The sequence below is a fragment of the Strix aluco genome, chromosome 4 (assembly GCF_031877795.1).
Source record: "Strix aluco isolate bStrAlu1 chromosome 4, bStrAlu1.hap1, whole genome shotgun sequence".
Classification (NCBI taxonomy): domain Eukaryota; kingdom Metazoa; phylum Chordata; class Aves; order Strigiformes; family Strigidae; genus Strix; species Strix aluco.
In genome coordinates, this window is record NC_133934.1 from 77,972,997 (window position 1) to 78,000,564 (window position 27,568).

At 36.8% G+C, this 27,568-nt stretch overlaps 1 protein-coding gene across 3 annotated transcripts in view; it reads left to right on the top strand.

The window, feature by feature from the left end:
* Nucleotides 1-24,259, top strand: part of NAA15 (N-alpha-acetyltransferase 15, NatA auxiliary subunit) — a 41,208-nt gene extending 16,949 nt beyond the window's left edge. The window contains exons 5-21 of one of the 3 annotated variants that reach the window (XM_074823686.1): nt 1,421-1,555; nt 1,725-1,878; nt 4,240-4,359; nt 5,053-5,148; nt 5,285-5,391; nt 5,822-5,894; nt 7,738-7,907; nt 8,567-8,719; nt 10,881-11,009; nt 13,364-13,577; nt 14,764-14,957; nt 15,260-15,295; nt 17,087-17,195; nt 17,785-17,883; nt 18,608-18,751; nt 19,875-19,972; nt 22,797-24,259. In XM_074823686.1, coding sequence (XP_074679787.1) covers nt 1,421-1,555; nt 1,725-1,878; nt 4,240-4,359; nt 5,053-5,148; nt 5,285-5,391; nt 5,822-5,894; nt 7,738-7,907; nt 8,567-8,719; nt 10,881-11,009; nt 13,364-13,577; nt 14,764-14,957; nt 15,260-15,295; nt 17,087-17,195; nt 17,785-17,883; nt 18,608-18,751; nt 19,875-19,972; nt 22,797-22,997 — 2,232 coding nt within the window. In that variant the 3' untranslated portion in view covers nt 22,998-24,259. Of the gene's footprint in view, nt 1-1,420; nt 1,556-1,724; nt 1,879-4,239; nt 4,360-5,052; nt 5,149-5,267; nt 5,392-5,821; nt 5,895-7,737; nt 7,908-8,566; nt 8,720-10,880; nt 11,010-13,363; nt 13,578-14,763; nt 14,958-15,259; nt 15,296-17,086; nt 17,196-17,784; nt 17,884-18,607; nt 18,752-19,874; nt 19,973-22,796 lie in introns of those variants that run through there. The other 2 variants (XM_074823687.1, XR_012623196.1) reach the window with 2 other exon arrangements.
* Nucleotides 24,260-27,568: the final 3,309 nt, after the last annotated feature.

Genomic DNA, 27,568 nt, shown 5'->3' on the forward strand with positions numbered 1-27,568 from the left:
ATGGTTACCCTAAATATTTGTAATTCAAACATCAATTAATTGAAAAAAACCCCTTAGTTCTTCCTGAACTATGTTTTTTTGTGCCTAGAAATTTGTCTGTTTTTCAGCTGATGTAGACTTGTGTAATAAGCTATTCCTTTTCTCTGAGAAAAAAAAAAAGTCTTTGAGATTTTTACCCGAGAGGCCTTGGATAATATTTTATGTCAGGTTTTTATCTTTCCAGGTTTTCCTTGCACCTTTAAAGTTGCACTTGTACACATTAGTTGGTGTTTTCATAGATATTTCCTTTTCGAATTAGGGTAATGTTAGCATGCCAAGAACAAGTTTTGTTTTCAGAGCTGTGTGGAACATAGGTTCTCTGTGAACTTATTCCTGAGTTAGGACACTTCTTAATCACTGTTTTTTTTCATATTAGTAACTGAGAAATTTGACTCCTGTCTTGCTGAGACAAGATAGCCAAAACTTAGCATAGGTGCCAAAATTCATTTGCAAATATATGTTCTCTTGGCCTCTGGATAAATGTGAATACAAATGCATAATTGCTCAACATACAAGGAACACGTGGTTAGAGCATGCATTAGGGATTAAATGTGAACATGCTTGAAAGCCAGTAATTCATGACTGATGATATGCTAGTTTCTGAAGAATGTGAATTCACTCTTAAAACCAGGAGTAAGGTTGTAGGGTGGTTCTTTTCTTCTCTTTAACCTCCACCCTCTCCTACTTTATAATATTTTTAGTGATCTTCATTCTAGTCAAACTGCCATAACTAGTTTTAGTTCTTTGTTAACCCCTACTTCTGGCTGTTTGGGCTTTTTTAGTAGGTAGTAACTTTTGGCCTTTATTTTAAATTACTTGATGATGCCTTTCAGGAGTCTGTAAGAAAAGAAGTAATAACTTTTCCCTCAGATTAAAACAGCATGATACCAAGCAAATCTGTTGCATCTTCCAGCTGTAATTAACATCTTGCCAAAGAATAGGGATGCACTTGTATGACCTATTTTGCCTAACAACACTTGTAAGGATTTAATATATATGTACTTCCAAGGTGAATTTGAAACACTAGTAAATGTTCCTGCAACTCAAACCAAAGTATCCTTAACTGCATTCTGTTCATAAGCGGTAAGACAGGAAAAGCATGTGTGTCATACATTAACAAAGTTAGTCTGACTCATCAGTAATCAGTTAGACAGGATGTGTTTTCGTGTGTGTTTGTTTTTTTATTCAGTTAAGACCATAATAGTGTTAAAGTTTTTTCTTCCTTTTGAGTAAAAAAAAAAAAAATACATTTGCATCTAGAAAACCAATTTTTAGTGACATTCCTTAAATATTAGAATGCTGAAGACAACAGAATATTGCCTAATGGATTCTACAGAGCATGAGAATAAAGTCAGGAAAATTAGTAGCTACTTTTTTGCAGGAAACAAGATACCAATTGCTTCAGCTCCGACCTGCACAGCGAGCATCGTGGATTGGTTATGCTATTGCTTACCATCTGCTGGAAGACTATGAAATGGCAGCAAAAATTTTAGAGGAATTTAGGAAGACACAGCAGGTAGGAGGAAAACATGAAATTCCTGTATGGATTGCTGCTTAAGCCAAAACTAAAACACTGCTTCCTTTCATTATGTGAAAACTTACGCAGTTTCTTTAGTCAAATGAATTACATCCCAAATGCATTGGGGAAAGCTGAACTTAATCATGGGTCTTGCTCTCTTCTGTAGACATCACCTGATAAAGTGGACTATGAGTACAGCGAACTGCTGCTGTATCAAAATCAAGTCCTCCGGGAGGCGGGACTATATAAAGAAGCCTTGGAGCATCTTTGTACCTATGAAAAGCAGATCTGTGATAAACTGGCTGTTGAAGAAACTAAAGGTAATTACTTTCTGAAGATACATTTATACACATAGTATACAATGGAATGCCTGTACCGTCAGCTTTTCCCGTCTTCTGGAGCTTCATCTTTAATTTGTTTTTTGATTAATTTATTTAATTCTGCGTGGTAAAGGACTGCTTGTCTTGAAGCTGTTCAGTCCCTATCATACTCTTCTCCCAGGTTAATAAGACATCAATAGAGTAAAGACGTACTGTTCTGAAACTTTTGAGCTGATGACCATTTCAGACAGATGATCTGAATTGGTGTCCTGAAATTCTGTTCAGGTAGTGTACCCAGACCCATGCTATTACGTGTTTGATAGTGATCCTGATGGGGAGACCGCTTGCTGAAAAGGAAGAATTGTCTTTGTCGAAGTCAAATTGTACTCAGTCACTCTTGCATTATATGGAAATAAGCTCTTTAGCTGGGCAACCCGATGCAGGCTTCTGTTACTGTATTAGTGTGATCCTAGTGTGTAATATTATAACACAACAGTATAATACTGTATCTTCTTCCACAGTTAGAATTGCAGAGTGATAGAAGTTCATTCGTATAGCTGTATTAACAGGTGCACTTTCTCAAAGCATGCTTTGTTCCTCTTCTGCTTGATGCTTGTACAGTCCTCCTGTGAAACTTCCAATCTATTGAAGGTACTGTTTGTTTGTGACCCACACTGGAATCTAATTGGATGATTGCTTGAAGCAAAGAGAAGAAATCTTTTTACTTTATAATATTATTCATGCAGATGTTGTAGCTAGCTCCCTATTCCTGCTAATGATAATCTCACTGTCTTGCAAAAAGAACCTAGGAATTGAGTAGTGACAGTATTATAGAAGTTGTGTCATACTTTCTCAAGGAAAATGATTGCAGGCGACTCTCCTCCATGGTCGCTGAATACATTATTTGGTTTGCATATAAATGGAAATGGATGTAGAGATTACACTATCGGAGACCATTTTTCAAATATAGTAGCGGGACTTTTGGTTTTGGGGGTGGGGGTGGATTTTTTATTACTTATCTTTTATCTGAAAGGTTTTTTGCCATCCTCTGTGTTCTTAAGTTTTTGATGAAGGTCCAAGGCTGGTACCGAAATAGGATTTTCAAATAGGACTTCAAAAAAAAAAAAATCAACCCACCCAACAAAAAGAAACAAACAAATCCAAAAAAATCACCACAACAAAAAAAAAACCCACAAACCACACAACTTCTAGCAAGTTACCAGAAAAAGGGTGGAAATACTCTTTGCAGTCTGTGCGCTTTCAACAGGGTATGATTAATTAATTTTTTTGGAGCACAGCTGTTAGGTTTAGCTTAACTGCTGTGCATACTACAGAAGAGCCTGCTAATAAACACGTGTTGTCTATGAATTCTAAGTGCGTGTTCAAAAGCCATTGTGGATGAAGTACAGATGAGAAACACTGAAAATAGTGTTGGCGTTTGCCACCGTTAGATAAAAATCATAACTTTCACCTCAGAAAAAGAATTTAGGTTTACTTTCCAGATTCTGTCGTTCTCAGTGAGTGAACTACTGATGTTTTCCCTGACATTAGATACTTTATGTTGTCCTCAAGTTACCCTGTCTGTGGGAAGCAGCATCTCTTGACAAAGCTACCTGTCTGTTGAGTGACATAGGGAAGAAGAGAGGTAGTGCTGACTCTCATTTTCCTCTTGAAACCAGATGAGAAAATCTTACTTAATCAAGAACGACACTGTATCACTCCTGGTGTGTAATCTTTTAGTGCCTAACATAAGTTGATAGCAAAGCTTTGTAAAATACGTTTTCCCATTGTAAAATGGGAAATTGACTTCTGTTGCAATTCCAGCATCAACAAAGATGCTCTACACAGTTGTTGAAGTATCATTAAAAGGAAACTTGCTTGCAAAATCTGGAGAATTCATTAATCAGATCAATGACTTGATTTAAAAAATTGAAGTTTTATGAATTACCAGGCTGAAGAACCATTCTTTTATTTGCAGATCTGCAATTTCAGTTTGGTTTTCAAGATGTTACATACATAAAATATCATGTACTGCTTTTAATTGTCTTCCATAGTAAAAACTGCTCTTAAAGTAACCACTTCAGTAAGTGAGGAAAAAACACGTGCATCTTTTAAGGTTAAATTTTCAAGTAAGTTTCAAGAATTACTGACTGAGTTGTAGCATCTTATTGTAAGTGCACCTATTGTCAAAGTAAAAGCATATCCGTCAGCTAGTGTTTCATGCCACTGTGATATTTTTTCTAAGAAATTAGAATCTACATGGAGTTATGGATTATCTAAACTTTACTGTAGAGTGATTAATATTACACTGCTTCAGTATCTTGTTACCTTATAATTTAAAACTTCTTGGATTTCACACAGGAGAACTCCTACTTCAGCTTGGAAGACTTGAAGAAGCAGTTGAAGTCTACAAAGGACTGCAAGAAAGAAATCCTGAGAACTGGGCCTACTACAAAGGCCTAGAAAAGGCACTTAAACCAGGTAATGATTTGATATGTTGTAGTAAATAAGCTCATTCTGCACATTTGGAATTTATATATGTATCAAAAACTTGTATTGCTTTAAATAATGAAACTATTCTTTAAAAATGTCCCCGTTTAAGTTTTGCTTTTTAGTCATAGTGTGTGCATATTGTCATGGGGTTTTCAAGAAAAGCTGGAAGCATTTCTTGTATTGTTGTCACCCTGTCTTATTTAAAACCAAAACAACAAAAAAATGCAGTAATCTTTGTGCGTGGTTAAAAGAAGAGAATTATTTCTTAAAAGACAGTTTTAATTTAGATTTTTTTCTCTTACTGTCTGTGTTATCTCAACCTATATTGTAGGGAATACTGGTTTTGGAAAAACAGGCAAGATTTTCCTGAATGGTTTCCTTTGTTGAAGATTTTAGCGCAGCAATAAGGCAGGTACTCTTTTTAAGATGAGAGATAAGCAGTTAGTCTTCCATTGCTGGAAAAGGAATTTACAGATGCTGAATACCTGAAATCATTTAGTATGGCAGGTTTAAAAAGAGTAGAATGGAAATTCATGTTCTTTAGGAAGTGTATAGCCATTAGTTGCTATACATTCTGATGCTTTTTCAAACCAGATACAAATCACTTCCCCACTTCCCAGCCCCGCTTTCCCTTCTTGCCAACAAGGAAGGAAAAAAGTAAACTCTAAAATTTTGTTCCAGCTAATATGATGGAGAGGCTAAAGATCTATGAAGAGGCCTGGACTAAATACCCTAGGGGACTAGTTCCAAGAAGATTACCATTAAACTTTTTGTCGGGTAAGTGCATTTTTGCTGAACAGGTAGTGATCAACACTTGTGTTTCTTAGATACTAATGTTTTAACAGCATAAACAGTCCGCAATTGATGAGTAATGTGTGGTAAAACAAAATCAACAGGTCTTTTTCCTCTCAAGGTGAAAAGTTTAAGGAATGTTTGGACAAGTTTCTAAGGATGAATTTCAGCAAAGGTTGCCCACCAGTCTTCAATACTTTGAGGTCATTGTATAAAGACAAGGAGAAGGTAGGTTTACCCCCCACTTCTTACATGTTCTACCTTGCAGCTGTGATGCATTAAAGAGATGAAGGAAACTTTTTTTTTCAGCTCTCACTCCATCAGCACTGTTGTATATCTAGAAAAAATTCTAGTATATGTAGAAAAAATCAAGTAGAAGCGTACGTAGCCTTGTCCCAAGTCAGTAAATACAGAAAACTAAGGTTTACTGATTATAAGCTTCATAAGTGTTAACCGAGGGAGGCTTGGTCTTAATCTGTTAGAGAGAGGTGAGATTGAGTGCATTCCCATATGTATTATAATTCAGGATATTGCAGAACTCTCATATCAAAAATAACTAGTTTGGGTAACACCAAGTAGTTCAAGTTGAAATAAAATACCATCTTGCCCACAGTTTGTTTTGTTGTTTTTTTTTTTTTGTCTTGTCTTGCACGTGTAGGTGGCAATCATAGAAGAGCTCGTGATAGGTTATGAAACCTCTTTAAGAAGCTGCAGGTTATTTAACCCAAATGGTGAGTGCTAAGACTGTCAGATTTTATGGAAGTAGTGCCTGGTAAGCATTACATGACCGTTCAGAGGTGGGGAATCAGTGGGGAGTGAAGAAATCGAGATGATGGGTTTTTTTCCCTAACACAGAACTGAACCATAGCCATCCTTGGAATGGATTTAAGCTGTCAGATGTAAAGTCTGTATTCAAAATCTAGTTATTTGTTCTAAAAATTTTTCCTTGATCCACAAATCTGGTCATCTCTTTGCAGTTTTGAGTTCAAGTATTCTATTATCAAGACTTGAGTTTATCATTGTTCAGGAAACTGAACTTTGAAAGCCATGTTAAATCTTTAATTACAGAAATGTCAAACATAAAGGAGTAGATACTGATAGCACAGTCTTCAGGGGGAGGGAGTTTTCAAGCTTTTGGTGGGGGCTGGATTTTGTGTTCTTGTGCGGTTTGTTTGAGAGATAAAAAGTGTTTTCCAAGTTTTGACTGACAGCTGTTTATTGTGAATATTCTATATGTATTGAATATATTCTATATGTATTGAATCCAGGCTTCATAGTTTCATCTCTGGTAGATTTATGATGGTTTTCAGTCATTTGCCCAACTGCTTTGTAACAGAAAATCTGCAAGAAAAATCTTTTCTGCGTAGAATATCAACAGAGAGTAGTCTTGAAAGCTTTATAGATGGATTATAATGGTGTAATCATCAAGGTAGCATGAATGACAACATAAGTTAAAACTTTACAGGATAATCCTAATTATTAAAGACAATTTTATTGAAGTTATAACCAGTTATTTCCCTGCTTTGCAGAAACATTAATGCAGTACTTCATTATGAAATTCTCATCTAAGCTGTCTTGAATTTAATGCTATAGGCTACAATATAGTTACTTAATACCTGTTTAAATTTGTCCAAGCCCTTCAAACACATTAGTTCTTTTCTGGTTTAAGAAGATGACTTACTGTTATATATGTGCTTTGATATTAAATTTCATTCAAGTAAAAATCATTTTGTGCTACCTTAAAATGAACAACTGTATATAATTGCATGGTTAAATTATATCATAAATTGAAGAACCAGAACCTTTTGGCAGGGCTAGAGCTACCACATCCTTTTTTTTTTTTTTTTCCCCCCCCCCCTGCAAGGTACTATGCTTCATAGTCAAAATTGAGTAGCGAACTTAGCTTTCAACACTTCAGTAATATTTTGGATTTCAAGCAGAGCTTTCTAACTTTCAAAACTGACTTGTGTATAGGAATGTTTTATAGGGTACATTTAGGTGATGATAAATTTGTCAAAGGTGGAGACAGAAAGCCTTTTTAAAGCTAGGGTTTGGAACAGACAGCATGTTTTGTTTCAAAATATTCAGGTCTATGGGTTGAAAAAAAATGCTGAATGTACTGAAATACTTTTACTGTGCAACTTTTACGGAAATCCTTTTACTGTGTACTGTGCAACATTTATGTTTAGCAGGACTCTTTGTTATACCCTTCATCTAAAACAGTTTTAAAAAAGAGCTCTACATCATGCACTGCAGCCTTGCACATCTGGCTGCCCTGATTAAGGGACTAGTTGAAACAAAGTGCAACTCCCTTCTGACCCACTAACTCACTTTTCCTTTCCCTTAAAACCAGTGTGAGAAGGGAACTGCATATACGCAGGTCTTGTCAAACCCATAGTCCATTAACTTCTAAGTCTTACCTGGACCCAGGTGTTTGGAAGCACTCCCAGGTGTGGTGTGACAGCCCGCTACAGGGGCAGAATTCACTTCAGTGACTGTATTTATAGCATTGCACTTCTGGCATGTTGTTTTAATTACACTAAACAAAAAAACCCTCTATTTTTCTCCCTCCAGATGACGGTAAAGAAGAACCTCCAACCACTTTACTCTGGGTCCAGTATTATTTGGCTCAACATTATGATAAAATTGGACAGCCGTCCCTGGCTCTAGAATATATAAATGCTGCTATAGAAAGTACTCCCACTTTGATAGAACTCTTCCTTGTGAAGGCAAAAATCTATAAGGTAAGTTTGACTTATTCTCAGTGACCAGAGGTTATTTATTTGATTGTTATGATGAAAGACTTTTACATATGCTTATACTTATCTGTAATGGTTTTGATGTGAACACTGAAGTGTTAAGCAAGACACACGGAGAATTCATGGAAGATTGCTTAGTGAATTTTAATGAGTTTCTAGATGAGGGCATTGTTTGGCTGCTTGAGTTTTCTACTGCATATGAATAAGCCCCTATGAAGGCTTTTAAGTCAATAAAGGCCAAATATACTGCAAAATGTGAATTCTCGGTTTACAATTATATTTTTCACATTAAAAATCAACTGATAAATTTAGTTGATGTTTTAAATGTCTTCCACCTGTTCTTAACCCCCCCTTTTTTTAACTACTTAAAAACAATTTCTCAACTACACTTTGGTATTGTATCAGAATGGGATTATCCAAAGTGTTCTTTAAGCATTTTCAGGAAAAACATCTAGTGCCAAAAAACCTGTAATTCCATGCTGAGGGAAAGTAATTTTTCTAATATTTAAAGATCTGTTGCTTTTCTAAAGAAAGCCATTTATTAAAAAAGTCTAAAAAAATAACTGATTGTATTAAGCATTGAGTAGGTAAAGCATGCAGATTTTATTACTACTGACTCTAACTTGAATTTCTATCTCTTTAAGCATGCTGGAAATATTAAAGAAGCTGCAAGGTGGATGGATGAGGCTCAGGCTTTGGACACAGCAGACAGATTTATCAACTCCAAATGTGCAAAATATATGTTGAAAGCAAACTCCATTAAAGAAGCAGAAGAAATGTGTTCTAAGTTTACAAGGGTTTGTTGCATTTAACTATAGCTCTTTTGAATAATGTAGGCCTAATGTCCTGTGGAATAACTTTTTGTGTTAGCTTTCTACTCACCTTTACTATAATCTTGTAAGTTCTGTTTCAGAGCAGCTGTGATTGTTTGCTTCACTAATGGTACGCAATATCAGGGTTTGAATTAATCTTAGATAAGCATGATTCCATAGTATTAAGTGAAAACTCTGAAGCTTGGATTTGATCATTTTTGCCAGGTAGGAAAAAGACAGCATGCCTGTTCTAGAGACAACTTCTCAGAAAATTGTTTGTTCAAAGTAGTCTTTGGGTTTAATGTTGATTCTATAGGATCCTTGAAAGATCTGATAAAGTTGCCCGTGTATCTTATTTTTTTCTAATGCAAGTAAGTTAGAGAATTTGGACTTCTCTTGGAAGAAAATTTCTGTGTGGCTACTAGGTGAGAGGCTTTCCGAGGTGTCTTCCTTTTGTGAACAAGGTTTTATCCCTAAGGCTGTGTTTAACATTGATGAAGGGAAGCTGCATATTGTATCTTCTAATGCTTTTTTTTCCCCGACTGTTTACCCATGACCAATTAGCTGGCAGAAAAAGTTTGCATTATGCAGATCGCATTATTTTCATGCATCGGTTTTTGTCCCTGCTGTAACCCATTCTGAGGGATTTGATGGTCTCACAGGTTAGTTACTTTTTTAAATTGACTTCTCTTGCTGTTGTTCTTTCATAACTGAAAGTCAAAACAGCTCAATGGAGTCTTTCCAGAATATTTGGCAAACGATAGTTTTAGAATACTGGCAATATCATTTATGTGTTGTCAGTGGAAGGCAGGCAACAAGCTATTGGGACCTACCTGCAGAAGTAAAGCCTTTTTTGTTTATTGTCCCATTTTTCTCCTCTCTTGAAGAGCAAGGGAAGCCTGGAGTAAGGTAGGTTGAACGGGAGGGCGGGGCAGTGTGCGTAAGGGGAAAGCTGAAGGATTTTTGTGGAATGGAGGCTGTGTGCAGGCAAACATGGAGGGAAGAGGAGTTCTGTTTTACATAAGCTCAGTAGCTTTATGTGGAGTTTTTGATGCAAAGCTGCTATGAATCTAGGTTAATTGACCTCTCTGTGCCTTAAGCAGCTTTAAGATAATGTCAAAAAAGCAAGCATGCCAGTTGCCCAGAACTGAACTTTGAAAATATATTTTAATGGATGTTGCTCTGTGTGATCTTTTTCATCTCCTTTTGCTCTTAGGTCTTGTGCTCAAATACAAGCTTCCTAACAAAAAAACAATAGGAAGATCTCAATTAAGCATAATTTTTTCTGATTTTGAGCTGCCTAAATCAGACTAGTTTGAAGACTGCCTTTCTCTCTTATTTTGGGGCATTCTCCTTACCCTTCCATTTAAATATTATCTGTCACTTTCGCAGCCTTGGCTCTTGGATGATTCTTGAATAGCCTGGGTTTTGCAAGATCAGAGTAAAGTCAGAATGGCTGCATCCACCCCAAGTAGCTGACTTTGCCGTTAAGCTTGAAAAGCATATGATAAGTTCTACAGCTCTGTGCAAGTATATATAAATACCAGATTTGAAAGACAACTGTAATCTCCTTTTTTGAATCAGAAGGTATCAAAGCTACCAGTATTCCTTTTGCTTTGCCTGATTTCTAGTACTGGTCACATAAGAAATAACCTGTTACTACATGTAGCTCAATCGACGGGTCTCTGGAAGACACAGATGGCAGTTCTAGTTTAAAAAAAAAAAATAAAAAATAATTCTGCAGGTGTCAGTGTCATGCCACATGCTAGAACTTTTCTGCCATTTTTCTTCATGCTACAATGTGTTATTTGTGCACACAATATTAAAAACACTGAATGAATGTCTCTCCTATCCTAAAGATGAGGAACTGCCACAGTTAAATGGTCACTATCTGGCTATTCATTGTGTATTTCTGACTCTTCCAATAAGTGGACCATAAGGGATTTTTTTCTTGATTAATGAACAAAGCAAGTCCATCTTAACTGTGGCGTTTCTGACTTTCAGAACTCCAGTTTTGAAATTTAGCATTCTTCTGATAGCCTCTTTATTTGTGCTTTTAATTAGAACAAGATAAAAGAAATGGCAGTTAACAAATTAAATGAGACTCTTTTTTTTTTTTTTTAAATAATGCTTCTTTTGCTTTTAGGAAGGAACCTCGGCAGTAGAGAACTTGAATGAAATGCAGTGCATGTGGTTTCAGACAGAATGTGCACAAGCTTACAAAGCAATGAACAAATTCGGAGAAGCACTTAAGAAATGCCATGAAATTGAGAGAGTACGTATCTAGTTAAACTGCCTAGGTTGGAAAAAACTAACTTAAGTTTACTGTGCTAATACATTTTCTTTCTGAGCAGTAAGAGTATACTTCATGTAGCTTCAGGACAGATTTCATTTCATGTTGGCTACTGGCGAGTTGATTAAATTACATTTCCTCCTAAAAATGCCATTGTAAACTGTGTGTTATAAAGAGATTCTATAAAATCATTAAAGATCCAGGAAAGAACAGAAAACTCTCAAAAATAATCTTATTTTTGGCAGGGTACCTAAAAATAGGTATTTGGGTACAAACCAAGAGTATGTCTACTTTAAGTCCAAAAAGAACACAGCTGAGCCTTAGGGTAAAGGAAAGGTGTTGCCTTGGTTATTGTTAAGTCACTGTATTTTAGAGGGAGAGAATAAATGTAAAAAACTATAAAAAATATTAAATATCTTCTTTTAAAAAAAATAATACTAAGCTACAGTTTAAAATAAGCTATTAGAAATATAAAGGCTTCTTAATGTAGAAATTGTATTGCAAAAGGGGGGATGCTTGCACATTAAATGCAGATCCATAGTCAAACAAAAAATTTGAATGCACAACTTCTAAAAAAAAATAAGATGGATTTGGGTTTTTTAAGCACATTAGGGTCTAGAATAAAGACCAGACAGCTGAGGGAGGAGAACTTAGTAGGAAGCTATGTCTCTGCAAATAGAGAGGCTTAAGAAGATTTCAACGCTGATGCTTTTCTGCAGAGGGGACTAGCCTATGGAATATTGTCAGATTAGAACAAATCAAGACAGAGATTTGCCAGGACCACATTCTGGTCGCACAGATCCTTTAAATAAATCTGTGTCAAATCCTTTTAAAAGAATTTGTGCAAGAAACTACTAGTCTTGTAAATTTTCTTGGGTACCAGAAGAGGTCAGCAAATGAAGAGCTGACTTAGGCCACCCTAAAAAAACATTTCTAAGGAATTAAGTCACTATGTTTAGTTTATTTATTGGATTAATTGATTGAAGGTGTAAGTAAAGATAAGAAATAAGATATGTTGTATTCATAAACCATCAGCAAAGCTTTTGTAAGAAGAAGCAGTGCATCTTAAATGTTTAGAGGTGCCAGTTATGCTTAAGGCAGTCTAGTTGATAAAATGTGTTCTGGATTTCAGAAACACTTCTGATGTCATCCTTCACACCATAAAGTATTTAAAGTATCTCGGAAAAAGAAGGGGAGTTGATTTCATGAATTTAATAGCTGGTTCATGGCTAGGAAAACAGACTAGGAGCAAATAATCAGCTTTTACAAGAAAAGGAGTTTATCATGGAGATTACTAAGGTGTTTCTCTAGGGTCTCCATTGTTTGATATATCAGTAAATGATCACAGAGAGTGAGTGAATAATGCAAGGACAACATTTGCACTGTCTCAATACTAAATGATAAAATGGTGCATGAAATGTAATGTTCAACAGTGTAGTCGGTGAAGGAGAGACAAGAAGAATTCTTTGCCTATGCATAAGTAATGAAAAGTCTTACATGAATTATTGCTGCTCAGGAAAGAAATCCTGGAACCATTATAGACAGTGCTGCAAAAACTGTTGGTGTGGAGCAGCAGTCAAAAGGATGATGTTGGGAATTGAGTGACTAGAGGCGAAGTACTTTTCTTCCATTATATAAATGTGTCGTACTGTTTACATCTGTATATCACACCTCTTTAAAAATGTGCTAGTACAATGCTTGCCATGGAGTAACTTTGACATGAAGAGATTGCAATTAGCTTGTCATGCTTAGTATTTTATTGTCAGCTTAGACAACCAACACCTGAGTTTAGGATGAAGTTGTATGAGGTCATCAGTGGAGAAGGTGAAGAGGGGAATGACTTTTCACTGCTTCTCAAACAAAAACAAGGGGACATCAGGTGTAACAATTTGGAAAGCAGATCTTGAACAAAAAGGAAATACTTTCTCACACTATGTGTGATTTAAGTGTGGAATTCATTGCCACAGTATTTAATGGAAGTCAAAATTATGCTTTTGACTGAAAAAATTAGAGGAGTTCACAGAAGAAAAATTCTTCAAGTGCTGTTTAATACAACAAATGTAGAACCTGTCCCCCTCAAATTGCAAATTGTCAGAATAGTACTGCTAAGAGATTGTGAAATGGGTGAATTTTGGTTCTGACCCAAGATGCCTTCTGTTTTTTTCATCATGACTTTATTTTTGAAGGGTTTTGTTAACTCATGTTTCTAAAAGTTAGGGTGTATTTGTCAGACAGCAGGCTTTTACCAAATTATTCCTTTGGGGAGAGTGTATTAAAAAAGTCAGTGTTAGTATCTGATTGTTAATATTTGCTCAATAATGTTATGTTGTGTTTAGCATTTTGTAGAAATTACGGATGACCAGTTTGACTTTCACACTTACTGTATGAGGAAGATTACCCTTAGGTCTTATGTGGACTTGTTAAAACTAGAAGATGTACTTCGACAACATCCGTTCTACTTCAAAGCAGCACGAATTGCCATAGAGATATATTTGAAACTTCATGATAATCCCTTAACAGATGAAAATAAGGAACACGAGGCTGATACAGGTATTCAACCCTCAGGATTTATAAAATATGCAGTTTCTCTAATTAGTGAATACTTTATGAAGATCCAGCATTCTTATAGCTGTCAACTGTAGTAGCCAAAAATAAAGACTTTTGTCACAACACAAGGTAGGCAAATTGTAACTTGGCCTGCGTGGTCAAGTAGATATTCTAACTGAAAGTTAAACTAATACATGTTTTTATTTTGGTTGTTGTAAAACAATGATGGCTTTTGTGGTGACAATTGTAATTTTTAAGTAAAAACATGTTTGTGTTATGAAATGGCTGAGAACACATGGAATTCTCATGGTTGCTGGTCCATGCAATAACAGATTGAAGCAGATGTGCTTGGTGGTAGCTCTTTTTTAGCATTCTATCAGTATGCAAAAATTTGACTAGGTAGCACTTTAAATTTTATCATCTCTTGCTTCCGATGTAAAAATAATGTTTAAATCCATCAATTTCTTTTTTTTTTTCCCCCCTCATCTCTAATTGGAGAGCAACTTAAGTGATTATGGCTTGGGGCACCTCAAATGGTATGAATAGAGGCTATTGAATTCTTCAAGAGGATTTTGTCAAGTTTTAATATTTCTCATCTCCGTTCATTTGTGTGGCTTCAGGTTCAAATTAAGAAGAAGTGTAATAGAATTTCTTGTAGCCACTTTCTGATGTGTTTTAAATTAATTCTCCAGGCTTTAATTGGAGGGAGGAGAGGATCTGAATATGAATCAAATGTAAGATGTCTGCGGGGCATTAAAAGCAAAGCTGGAACTGTCTATGCCAAAGTGTGACTTTCACCTTATTTTTGTTAGACCGTTTAATTAGTACATTAAACATAACTTGTGTTGTGTAATGCCTGAGGAATAAATCAATGTGTATTGGTGTGCACTTTCACTCCTGGCACTGGATTTGTGGAGTCATGCAGTAATTACTTTGTCCTGTCTTCAGCATGTTATACTGTTGTTCTAATTCCTGTTGCCCTAATTTCACAAAGGAATCTGTGAATTATGAAGCAGCAGCGTAGACCATAAAATAATCTATCAATAGTAAATAAGCTTTTACAAACATAGTGGCAGCATTACTAGTTAGTTGATACGGTATAAAGATGATAATGGTGTCTGACAACTGATTGAGACTGTTTAATATTAGACATCAACATTGTCTGGTTTTGCCCTTTGCGTGTGTACAGCGAATATGTCTGACAAGGAGCTAAAGAAGCTACGAAATAAGCAGAGAAGAGCGCAAAAGAAAGCACAGCTGGAGGAGGAGAAGAAGAATGCTGAGAAAGAGAAGCAACAGAGGAATCAGAAAAAGAAGAAGGATGATGATGATGAAGAAATCGGAGGACCGAAAGAAGAACTTATCCCTGAGAAATTGGCAAAGGTGCTTACTAATGTAATAATAAAGTCATAGACATTTCTAGAGAAGTTACAGTGAGCACACATACAGCTTGAAAGCCATTCAGATAACTTGTTTATTTTTTGTATGGCTTCTCTTCACAGGCGGCATTTTAAAAAAATCTTTTGTAGGAGTAGTTTGTTGGATATACTGTCAGTAATGTGATAAAATCACAGCTTTTGTGCCTGGTTCTCAAAGGCAGCGATTCAAGTCATAGACATTTGCTACAGGTGGAATTATCTTCATGTGTGTATTGCACTAACTTGTTGATTATACCCTATTTCTAGTTGATCGGATGGAAGTCTTTCTATTCTGTATGTAAGGTGATTATCATTCACTCTTTATGTCCCATAATATTTTTTACTTATTAAGCATAGACAGCCTGTGAAAGAGGAGACATTGAAACACTGAATGCATTTGTTTTGAAGGGGGGGTGGAGGGAGATAAAGAAGCTCTTTGTAAATAGTAGTAGACTAGACTGAGATGGATTTTGAGATCTGGATTAAGAACTGTAGAGCTATATAAAGGGGAGGTGACCCAGAAGACTATTCTTGTGCTAAAAGTTGTACTTCTAAGGGGCAGGAAAACACTTGGGAAATGTGGGGAAAGGTAATGAAAAAATATAGAGAGATAGGAAAAATTAATTTATAGTAATAGTAGTATAGTATCCAAGTACTGATAGATAGGGTATTTGGTATTTTCACATTACACGTATAATGAATATTACTGGTTCTTGAGGGGATGATACTTGAAAGCTGAGATAGCTTCACTCTGTAGCCAGGAAGCAAGTGACTTAAACCTGACTAGTCATTTAAGAATATTGTTGGTATTCCCATTGTTTAGCTCACTGGTTGCAAGAAGCAATACTCTAACTGCAGTGCTAGTTAAGATTGTAATGGTCGCAATGGCATGTACTGAAATCGAGTTCTGGAGTAGAGGGATGTCATGGGATATCCCAGGAAAATCTAGGCAGTCCCCAGGATTATAGGGAATAGTTGCAGCCATATAATGCATTCCTTCAGCAAATCTTCCCTAATTATATTCCAAATTTAATATCAGAATCATGATATAGACACTTCCAAATTCAGTTGGTTCCTAGTGCCAGAAGACCATTTCTGGCATAGCTGGTCACTTGCAGTTTTCCTGAAACAGTTGCCCTTAGACTTCTTTGGATATGTAGCTTTGGCATTAAAGGCATAGTTTTGAAATCTGTTTTATTATAGGTTCCAAATAGTTTAAGTGCACAGTTGTGACTGATGTATGCAAGCACATAAAAATGATGCAATGTTTATATTAAAAACTGCTGTAGTGTATGGTTGGCAGGATCTCCATAAGGTGTCCATCATTGTCTTCAACTCAGTTATTTGCAGTGAAGTGTATTGCTTCAACATTACTAAACTGTTATTGACAGACAGCAATTAAATTTTGTATCTGATTCTTAGACAGTAGCTTAATGTTCATTAAAATGTAAATAGAAAGGACAACAAGACAGTTCTTGTTCAAATTATCCCTAACCTCTAGATGCAAGAGATCTGTCTGTAAAGATTCCTCACACAGAATTAATTTGTGTTAAAGCTGTCCATTTACTGGATTACACTAGCGAAGACCAGGAGACCATGACCAATACCTTGTTATTTCAAGCTTGTTGTTAGTATCTTGGCTGGGAACGTTGCTGTGACCTGGTGGCTTTTCAGGAACCCCTGCCTGAAGCTCTCATGAACAGACTGTCATGGGCATAAAGTAGTTGTTACCCAGCATCCTGGGCCCATGTGTGTAGATGGACATGGGGAGCCATACTGCCCATTACAGTGCAGGTTCAGCTGTGCTTACTGCTGATGTATGATAGAAGGCAAAGATTTGTATCGCAGTTGGAAAATGTGATTTGTAACCATCACAAAGCAATTTTTTAGGTTTGACTGTGTTTAGACACTGTATGTAGACACTAATACTGAGTGAAAGATGCAAAATTTGTAACAGGAGGGTTTCTAAGCATCTTATGCATTGCCTTATAAGAGTAGCACTCTGATGTGACTCAGAAATAGCCAAGTCTGTTGTTGTAGAATTATTAGGTTTAAACTTTGACTTAGTTGTGTGTCACTTCCTTGAATCTGTAGGTTGAAGCACCTTTGGAAGAAGCCATTAAATTTTTAACACCCCTGAAGAATTTAGTGAAGAACAAAATAGAGACACATCTTTTTGCCTTTGAGATTTATTTTCGAAAAGGTAGGTGAGAAAACTAATGAAAGAAAGCAATTTGTGTTTCATAAAGATGTATATTAGAATTTAAGCAAAAATTATTGGTGAGATACGAGGAGTCGGTCCCTGTCAAGCCACACAACTTTTCATTGGACCAACACCCCAGCCATGAACAGTCTGTGAAAAACCAAAGTTTGAACATTTGGTGGTTATCCACTTTCTTTGCTGTGCTTAAATCTATAAGCAATGTGACTGTAGTTAATTCTCTCGGCTTGCGTTTGCCCTAGTTATTTGTTAGTACCTATAGTTTGCAGAACTATAGTGCAAAGAAGTGGTGTACAGTTGAATGAGAACTGGTCTTTTGAAACACTTTTTAAAATTCTTGTATCGATTAAATATTATGCTTTAGTAATTTATTATGTTCAAATTTATTAATTTAACAGTTTTAATTCCCTGGTTAAATAAATGCGTATTAGAAAAAAAACTGGCTGTTGCAGTATACTCTGCTTTAATTTCTTCTGATCATTCTGATTTCAAACACTGAATGCTTCTGCAACAAAATGCAGTAAGTTCCAACCACAGGGTTTTGAACATTTGCCAACACTTTCTTTTCCAGAGAAGTTCCTTCTGATGCTTCAGTCTGTGAAGAGAGCCTTTGCAATTGATTCTAGTCATCCTTGGCTTCATGAGTGTATGATTCATCTCTTCAGCAGCGGTAGGTATCTGTTTGATAGGACTTCATCTGTACGTGCTTTCAGATGATGCCTAACCCACGTAGTCATTGTTTTTTAGTTTATAGACTGTTAGCACAATTAAATCCAAATATTTAATACACAGAAAGCTTTTTAAACAACTGATTCATGTGAAAATTAAGTTCATTTATTATGACTGCAGCTACATTTAGTAGTTATTCCAACAAATATTAGTAAGTCTTTTTAAGACTGAGTACTATGGTGAACCCCTGAAAGTGTGAGTGAAGAAATGGAACTGCAGAGTGAGGAATCCAGCTTTTCTGCTGACAGCCTATGTCAGTGTGCGAGGAGGAGGCTTAGAAAGAAGTCTGTCCTTCTTGTTAGAAGGTTGAAGGTTCCCCTGCCCCCAAGGTCTCCCTTCCTGGGGATGGCCACAGACTAGATACATTTAAGAACTGACTGGTATGGCCTCAGTCTTTGAGCCTAATAGACTTTAATCGGTAAGGGGCAGAGTGTATTGGAGTAAAAAGGCTTTAGCTTTTTCTAAGCATCAGAAAATTTTCACGGTTATGTTTTTTCCAACCAGATCCAGTTATTTACATTTTCAAATTTCATACATCTTCCTTTGAGATTTTTTCAATTATATTAATAATGTAAACATGACAAATATTTACAATAAATGCATATGGTAGATTTTACTGTGATTATCCATGCTTACCTCAATTAACTTTTTTTCCAATTTAATAGTATCTGAAAGTAAGGATCTGCCTGATGCAGTTAGAACAGTGTTAAACCAAGAAATGAATCGGCTTTTTGGAGCAACTAATCCAAAGAACTTCAATGAAGCTTTCCTTAAAAAGAACTATGACTCACTACCACATAGGTTATCAGGTATTTTGCCTTTGTCCTTTTTCAGCCTTGCTTCTGTATTTTCTGTGCTTATCTAGCAATGGCATCTCAGTATCAGCACTAGTGATGTAAAAATCATTCTTTCCATCAGGAATGCTTTTCTTATCTTGGTTTGTGTTTTTGTGATGTGATGACCCGGTTGCCTGTGGTTTTCTTTAATTTTTTCTATATGCTGCTAAAAATACGAATTCTTGGACCTCTCTGCCCTGTTTTCATTTCTGCATGCTGAATGTATCATAAAACTGTAACTGTATTTAATGCAACTGTGAAATAGTTCCTATGAGCTATGGCGTGTGAAGCAGTATTTCTGAGCTGCAAAGGTTTTTTGATGTATTTGAAGAGGCTGGCTGCCAAGAGAAATGCACTGAGTGCTCAGCAAGCCAGGGAAAACCCAGAGCTATTGGGGTGCTGAACAAGAGGAGCTTCGACAGTGCTGGTTACCTGTTAGGAAAGGCTGTCTGTCAATAGTGACCACATGTTACAGTGGGTACCGCGTGAGAAAGGGGATGTAAACCACCCGGGGGAGCCGCATTACTGTTGTGGCTTGGTCTGGGCCACAAAAAGCAGCGAGTTTACTCCTGCGTCTTTAATGGCATCAAGTTCCTTCAGGTGCATCCGTGTGGTGGGACTTGGAACTGTGTTCCAGTGGTGTCCTGACACACCATATTATAACAAGAACTCTGCGTGCACATCTCTTCTGTGTCCTGGTTTCTGTGTGAAGGAGATGTGAGCAGTGGTGCTGGAGGAAATGTGGTGTGTTGCAGCAGGTCTGATTTGTTATCTTCACTGCCTGGGATTCCACGGTACACTGCAAAATGCTCCTACCCTGCAGTATAGACGGTGCCTGTTTGTTTTAATGCTTTGTCTAGCATTGAGTTAAAGCTACCCTTCTCCTTGCTCAGGTGTAGTTGAGAACGGTCAGTGTTAGGTTAATGGTTGGACTAGGTGATCTTCAAGGTCTTTTCCAACCTAGATGATTCTGTGTCACGCTTTAATGCTCCTACTGTTCAGTATCCCTCTTAGTCATGTTACCTCTATTTTGTGTTTGTGTGTAAGACGTTTTTGGTCATCCACTGGGTGATGAAGTTTATTTTTTCTCCTGTAGCTGCCAAAATGATGTATTACTTAGATCCTTCCAGTCAGAAAAGGGCAGTGGAGCTGGCAATGACCCTGGATGAATCCCTCATTAACAGAAATCTTCAGGTAACAGATATTTATAAATTGTAAACAACTACTGGTGTATCTGTAGAAGCTCTATACAAATTATGGAGGTAAGAAGAAGCTGAAACAATTGCTATGCCTTATGGCAAGGAAGTTGGGCTCTCATGTGAGAGAAAGGGGTGTCAGGTTCATCTGAACTGAATTGTTTAATGTCCTTTTCACACATTTAAATTGATTTAGTTTTATTATAATATGAAAATAGCTAGCTAAGCAGCAGAAACAACATTATTGTTGCAGGTAATGGAAAAGCTTATTAAACGCAGGAGAATTCACATGGCAAAGATGCTAAAGCTCCCCAATAAGAAAAGATTGTAGTCTGTCTGAGCTTTAGCTGTTACACAGGTGACTGTTCACAAGAAAAAGATTGACTTAGGAGTGGCTCAAGCTCTGTGAAGGCTTTCCATATTCATCCCCCTGCAAACTGCGTGGATTATCTTAGTTTTAATAAAAGGTCCATATGCACATTTTGACCTTAGTATGTAGTTAAGTAAAAAGCTTTTCAAATTTTGAAACTCTGCTCCATTCTGGTGGTCATGGAATAATCTCCCTGTGCCGCTGCCACAATTTCCCTTTCCTTGCTCCCCCACCTTCATCTGGGAAGTCTGTCGGTTCTGACTTGCAATTCAAAATATTCGAGAGAAGGTAATTTTTTTTGGTATCTTTGTACGGTTCTTGTAAAGAATTAATAAATGTTTTTTTTCCTTCCTATAACCACACACTGGCAGAATTTACATGACAGAGCAGAGAAGGAATAAAATGTCCTTTCTTTTTTTCAGTCTTTGCTAAACTATTTCTGTATCCCAGTCAAGCCATTTCCTTTGGCATCACTGTGAGAGTGTCCAGCACATTTAATTACGTATTAGAGAGATTCTTTGGCAGGCTGTGCAAACTTTGGGACATTTTGTTTCTCTCAGTTTCCCTGGGACTTTATTTCTGTATTGTGCTCTTTGTCTGGGGACTCAAGAATTATTTAGATCTATTGCAAATAAATTTGGTGAACTTTATAATAAAATTATTCGTTTGTGGGCAGAAATCAGCATTTTCCAAAAAATATCCCTTTGGAAATATACTGGCTTCAACAGAACTTCAATTGTGAAGAATTTTAAGTTCACAATAGAATTTTTTGACAAAACAGGGAAAAAAGAGACAAGAAAAAACTTACTTAGGATGCTAAAGATTCAGATCCTTTCTCTAGCTGATCTGGTTATGGCATACAAGCCCATGTCTTTTATATCCTAAGTACATAGCAGTTTTTATAAACTATTTTCTTGTTTGGGGTTTTTTTTTGTGTGTTACTGTTTGAACGGTCTCAAAGAGCTTAAAAGATATTATCAATAGATTTAGAAAACAAAAATTAAATTGCCTTCAACCGCATTCTTTTTGCCTTATAGCTGTGCTTTTTCCCTGAGAGTGAGATCTGGAAATGGCACTGGAGAAAGATTAAAATGTAACCAAAAATGCTTGGTTGTTTTAGAGATGTTACCTCGGTAGGACTACAAGAAGCATTTACAGACTCATCAGTGTATAAAGATGATATACGCAGCATTGTGATAAAACTGAAAAAGTCCAGTTTAAGCATTCTTCATGCCAACATGAAGTAGGAGTTGGAGTTCTACTGAACTTTTAGGTGGGAAATTGAAAGTGCCCTAAAAAAATGAAACTCTGAAATAGTCTAAGCATTCGTTGAAAGGCATTCTCGTGTGCAAAGAGGTCAAATTTATTACGTTTCATTTTAGTAAAGACCAGCTGTCTCGGAGCACACTGCAGGCATAAATCTAGATATATTTGACCTTCTGTGGTTGCCAGTGTTGCAAAGAGCAAATGTGAGGAAAAGGGGTGGAAGAGAACTTCATTAGCCCATAGCAGGAGGACAGAGCAGTTAATCTCAATACACAGAATGAATAAAAGCTATAGTAAATGTCAGAGGAGTGGAAAAAGACTAGCTAACTGTGCTAACGCTAGCATCCACGACATGGATGGATGTTAAATGCTGCCAGGCTTTAGTGAAGCTCGGTAGGTTGGTTTCTTATGTTTGGAATGCAAGTTGAAAAAAAAAACCCAGAAAATCTCCTTTTTCTCTTCTAAATCATGAACAAAAATGGATATGAAACTGCAGATATATCTGAAGGATGCGATAATACCTGAGCAATTTGTTTTGATTCACTAGTTATAGACATACTTCAGTAAGTCATATATCTTTAAATGTAAAATGTGTTTTTTCCCTACCAGAAATGTTTCCACATCTAATTATGGTTATTCAGCTGATGCTATTTTTACATTTTAATTATATTCCACAATTCTTTCAATTCTATCTGCAAGCATGTTCACAAAAGTCATTATTAGGAAATTATAGTATATATTCTGGATTCATTGTTTTTATTTGCGAACACTAAAATTCAAATGCATGTTATGTACTGCTGAAATGTTCAGTGTATCCCAAGACTGGGGCGAGGGGGGATGGATGAACGCCACAAACTCAAAAAACACATTTAGTTGCAAGTAAGCCTGGTTTTGGGGTGCCAATCACATTTTTTTTAGGAAAGTAAGGAACAGGTGACAAATTACTATTTTCAGTCAAGATTTCTAGCTGGTTTTTAAATGCCTTTTTAAACTGCATTATTCGAATCAGACTACACTGGTATTTCATGCTGTGTCTAGTTAAAAAAAGTGTCGTTTGATATTGATAGAAACCTGAAAACAATAACTTGGAGTCTGTTTTCTTTGTAGTATTGTATTTCTGGTTTGTGAGTGTTCAGATGAATGTTTAAGAAACCATAACACCTTCTTTATTTTTCTCTTTAATTAGACTTGTATGGAGGTATTAGAAGCTTTATGTGACGGTAGCCTTGGAGACTGTAAAGAAGCATCTGAAACTTACAGAGCAAATTGTCATAAGCTTTTCCCTTATGCTTTGGCTTTCATGCCCCCTGGATATGAAGAGGATATGAAGATCACAGTTAATGGAGATAGTTCTGCAGAACCTGAAGAACTGGCCAATGAAATATGAACAACTTTATTGGAAAAAAATGACATTGGACCATATCTGGTGTATAATATTTTTGTCACGCACCTGCTGAATTGTTCTAACTTACACAGAGAACAGAAGGAGAAAAAAAAATGTTGCCTTCAAATAGTTTTACTTTTTTTTTTTATCCTGCTGACAAAGTATATATATAAAATATCTAACATATTACTGGATAGAGGTTGTTCGGTTTCTTAAAAATTAAAAGCTGCTAAAATTGAAGAAAAAAACCCCTTCTCCTTACCTACCTACCCATGTTTTTAAACTAATTTATATGAAATCTGGAGGCGTATAGCCCTCAGAGCAGGTGTGTGGCAGAAATATTACTTTAAATTTGTCTTGTGAGATTACTGTTATCTCAGACAGCAAAAATGCTGTTTTAGCACTGGATTCTTTCACTGAGCACAAAGAGTTGATGGGGCTTTAGCATCTGACTGATTTTGATACGGGGATGATTCTGTCCGTAGGAAGTATGCAATGTGAATCAGAATATACAGAGAAACCTGCAACATACGTGTTGTGTTGTGGATGCTGGGACATACGGATATCAAGCAGAATTAAGAAACATAGTGTGTTCAATAAGCTTGTTGTGTCTCTGAAATTCACTGTACACGATCAGTTTGGTGTTCTTGCACCACAGTTTTTAACTGAAGGAACCAGTTAAAACTCTCTCTCTCTTTGAATTGAACGTGGGGGGGTGGGGTGGGGAGAATCAACATTGCTGTTCTTGAGATGAACCTATCAGCATAGGTTGGCCAAACTTTTTAAAACTGTAATGCAAGAACCAAATAAAATTATGCACTGTGATGTGGCACCAACTAATTAGAAAGATAGCATGCATTTTTCACATAGAGTGAAAACAAAATGAGAACATACTATGGCTTGAAGTTGCAAAGAGGAGAACTCCTGACTACCATTTTGACTGATCAAGAGACTAATAGTTTAAAACCTCAGCAGGCCTTGTTCACGTTATGCAGAAAACAAAAAAAAAAAAAAAGTGCTGCAGTTTAGATACCTCTGGAACTTTTCCACAGTGTCACAGGTTTGTAATACTTGAAGCCCTACATTTCTAAGAATATATTTCTTGCTCAGTTGTTTCAGGCAAGCCCAAGACTTTGTAACTTTTAAGGGGCCCAAGATTTTTTTTCAATAACAGACCAGCTTCTTATTCCTGCAGTTACAGATGTAATTTCCTTTGTCAAACATAAGGTACCAAATATAATGCAATAAAATGTTTTGAAAAACAATTGTGTGAATATTTAAACCAATCTCTGTTGTACTTTGAAAATGAATGGGTTCACTAGAGTGCAGCTCAGGGTTGGCTTACTGTGCTGTCTGGTTACGCTAATAATGTCACTGCTGATTGGTGGTTCTTGAGTATAAAGTGCAAATGCATTATATGTAAATACTGAATGTCTGGGAAGTCCTAGAACACAGAATGCTTTACTACTTGGCTTTTAAGTTCCATCAGTGTTAACGCTGAAATTTATTTTCCAAGTCAAGCTTCAGTCTACATGTCTACTGTGTTAATAATATAGATAAGTGTTTTTTATAGGCTCGTCATACAAAACTGAGCAGAAAATAAACTACAGCTTATAAAGTGAGTGCCTTCTTTGCTGCAGGAGTTCAGTTACAGAGTATCTGTTGTGTGGATACACAGCCTTCCTCTTCCACGTCATGGAATTCAGTGATTGACACGTACCGTTAAGAAATCCAGGAAGACTTATTGGGGTTTGTAGTTTTCTAACTGTCGGAAGAACAGATTTTTGTTCCTTGTATCTTCAGCACCCCTTTCTTTTCATGGTTAGACTATCCTTGTGTATGTTTGCAGTGTAGTTCATGTCAGAAATGTAAGTTGTATTGCTATATCTGTATATTTAATCTGCTGGGCTTTTAGGGACTAGAATGCCTATAGAGCCTTTAATTGACTCTGATATTTATGTCTAGATCTCAGTCTTTTCTGCAGCCTGAGATACTTGGACTGCATGTCTTCTGCAACTACTGAAGATGGTTCAATCCTTGCCTACGCAAGCTATGAGCTTTTGGCCTTGCCTCTGAGTATTGCTGCCGTTTTCTTGGCTTCTGATGCTTAGCTGGAGGCAGATGAGTGCTCACTCTTTAACAGATTGTGAATTGCTTCAAGCAATTATTTTTTTTCCAAATTCTGTTTTTTGGGTGCTGCCTATAAATGGGATTATTTCCTTTACTTTTTCACTGCCTGGTTTTGTGTTGAAATAGATGAACTAAAAGCAAGAAGTTACTTGTTATCTTTCATTATGCAAGTGGGAAAGGATATTTCTGTGGGCCTTCCAGAAGCCTCCATCTACACATCTGTTGTGATTTCCCCAAAGCCACTTCTTCATAATCTTGCTGAAAGGCATCCATAGTGCTTCAGAGATGATGCTTTTGGATTAAAGAGGTTCTGCGTCCCCTTCCAGAAGACTGCAGTCCCAGCAAATGAAACTAAGTCAAGAGTTTACCCGAAGAAGGTTCTTTAATTGGTAAAGGAATTGTTATTCCTTCATCTTCACATCTCTCCTCTTAGATGCAGTGCTAACTTCTGAGGAAGAGGTTTTTAAGAGCTGGAAATGAAGTTACAATCCAATGCGATGGATCTTGCGAAGTAGTAGCACACGGCGCCATGCTACAGTGAAAACTTCCCTTTGCATGCCGAGATCCAAAATTGTAACCATTGGTGCTTGGCTGGCAAAGCAGGTGAGCAGGGATTGCATTTGTCGTCAGAGTGACATTGGCTGACTAATGACATGATTTGGTTCGATTCTTCATGATTTTCACTGGAGAAGGATGTTTTCACCACCAGTGGAACCACTGGTGATGACATATGCCATGGATTTCTTTCGGGAAACACGCGCACACACAAAAAAAAAAAATTCAAACACAACAAATTTTCCCTAGATAGAGACTGTAGGTGGTGCAAATGCAGATTGCATGAAGCAATGCCAGAGTCAGAAGTGGACTTAAATTGTAAGTAACAATAAGTGGTTGGTTGCCCCAAAATAATAGGTGAGGTACTCACTTTTTCCAGTTGGAGACCAGAGCATTCAGACCTGTGGTATCTGTGAACAAACAGGTAAAATAGTCTCAAAATTATCTGTTCAGTAACTCATGTTATTTCTTTGCATCTTAAATGCCTTAAAAGCTTCTGTTCTTCTACGGTTATGGTTTTTTTCAGTAGAGGTAGGGGAGGAATTGCGTCCTGATGTGTGGTGTGTCAGCCAGAATACAGGAGGAAGTTTGCGCTCAGTTTTTCTCCTAGCATAGGGAGAAAATTCCAAGTTTCCCAGGGAGCTCTCTAGGGCTAGATGAGGTATGTATAATTAGCCTATTAAATCTTCCTTTAGTGTTTGCTTTCGTTTGTTTTCCCAGGTCTGGAGGTGCTCCAGCTGTATAGTAGACCCTGGAAGTTGATGTAGCACCTTAACTCTTCAGCCAGGTTGAAATGTCAGTGTCTTCATAGGAAGAAACCACCGATGAGAGTAGGGTGAGATCAGGCCTGAGAAACCAGAGGTGCAAATACAATTTCAGTATCACGTGAGCAAGTTCAAATAAAAAAAAAAAAATCTTTGTGAAACATGATGCCTTTGAGGGTTTGAGCAATGGTGCCATCGTTCCTGCAGTGCTAGCATCCCTTACGCCACAGTTGTGCTTTGAATGTGTGCCACTAATGCTAACAAAACCACTTGATACGATAATCCAGCTCAATACACCTGAATTAAAATGACTTTATTTTTCCCTTTTTGTGATTGCTTTAAATGTTTTTGTAAGTGTTCTGTACTAGGTAGCTAGCTAGCTTTGAAATCTTTCCCCTGTCTTTTCCCCCTAAGAAAGTTTGCTCTAAAAATGCAGTTTGTACCTAAGTGGTAATGTAAAATAGCTCAAACTATGTGGAAGTAAGAGTATGCTTTGGGATTCTGTGGAGGAAAATGATGCAAATGCAGTATAATTAGTCATATTGGTAAGGAATTGAGCAGTCTACAAGCTCATTAATGAAAGTTGAAGTTCCAGGTGGAGGAAGATGGTTGCTGAGCTTGGGGAAAGACTCTTGCTTCCAGGAGCGTTCCAGCTGTGAGCTGTTCTTGGATGTGGTAAGGAGCAAAGGTTACAAAACTCATGGTCATGTCACAATTGTATTTCCTGGAAATTAAAGCTGCAGTTTACAAATACCAGTTTTAATGCCTGTTTTGGGCAGAGACTTCCTCCCAGGAGCATACAGCCAGCAGTGAGAGTGGCAAGGAGCAATTGATAGAGCAGCTCAGCAAAAGCAGACTGAAGTGAGTTATAAGGAGGTGGCATAATAAAAATTCCATTTTAGATTAAGTATAAAATAGCTTTTTTTATTACTAGAAAGATTACTGGAGCTGTAAATACTATAAACGCAGTCTTCCCCTGCCAAGGAAGCTGTAAATGTGTATTACTTCTAGAGTGGTACAAGCAAATAGTATGTTCACAAAGATTCTAGCTTTGTATGTTGGTCTTCAAGTAAATCGTGGCAGAAAACTCTGAGGACAAAGATTGTCCAGTTTACAACGGACCGT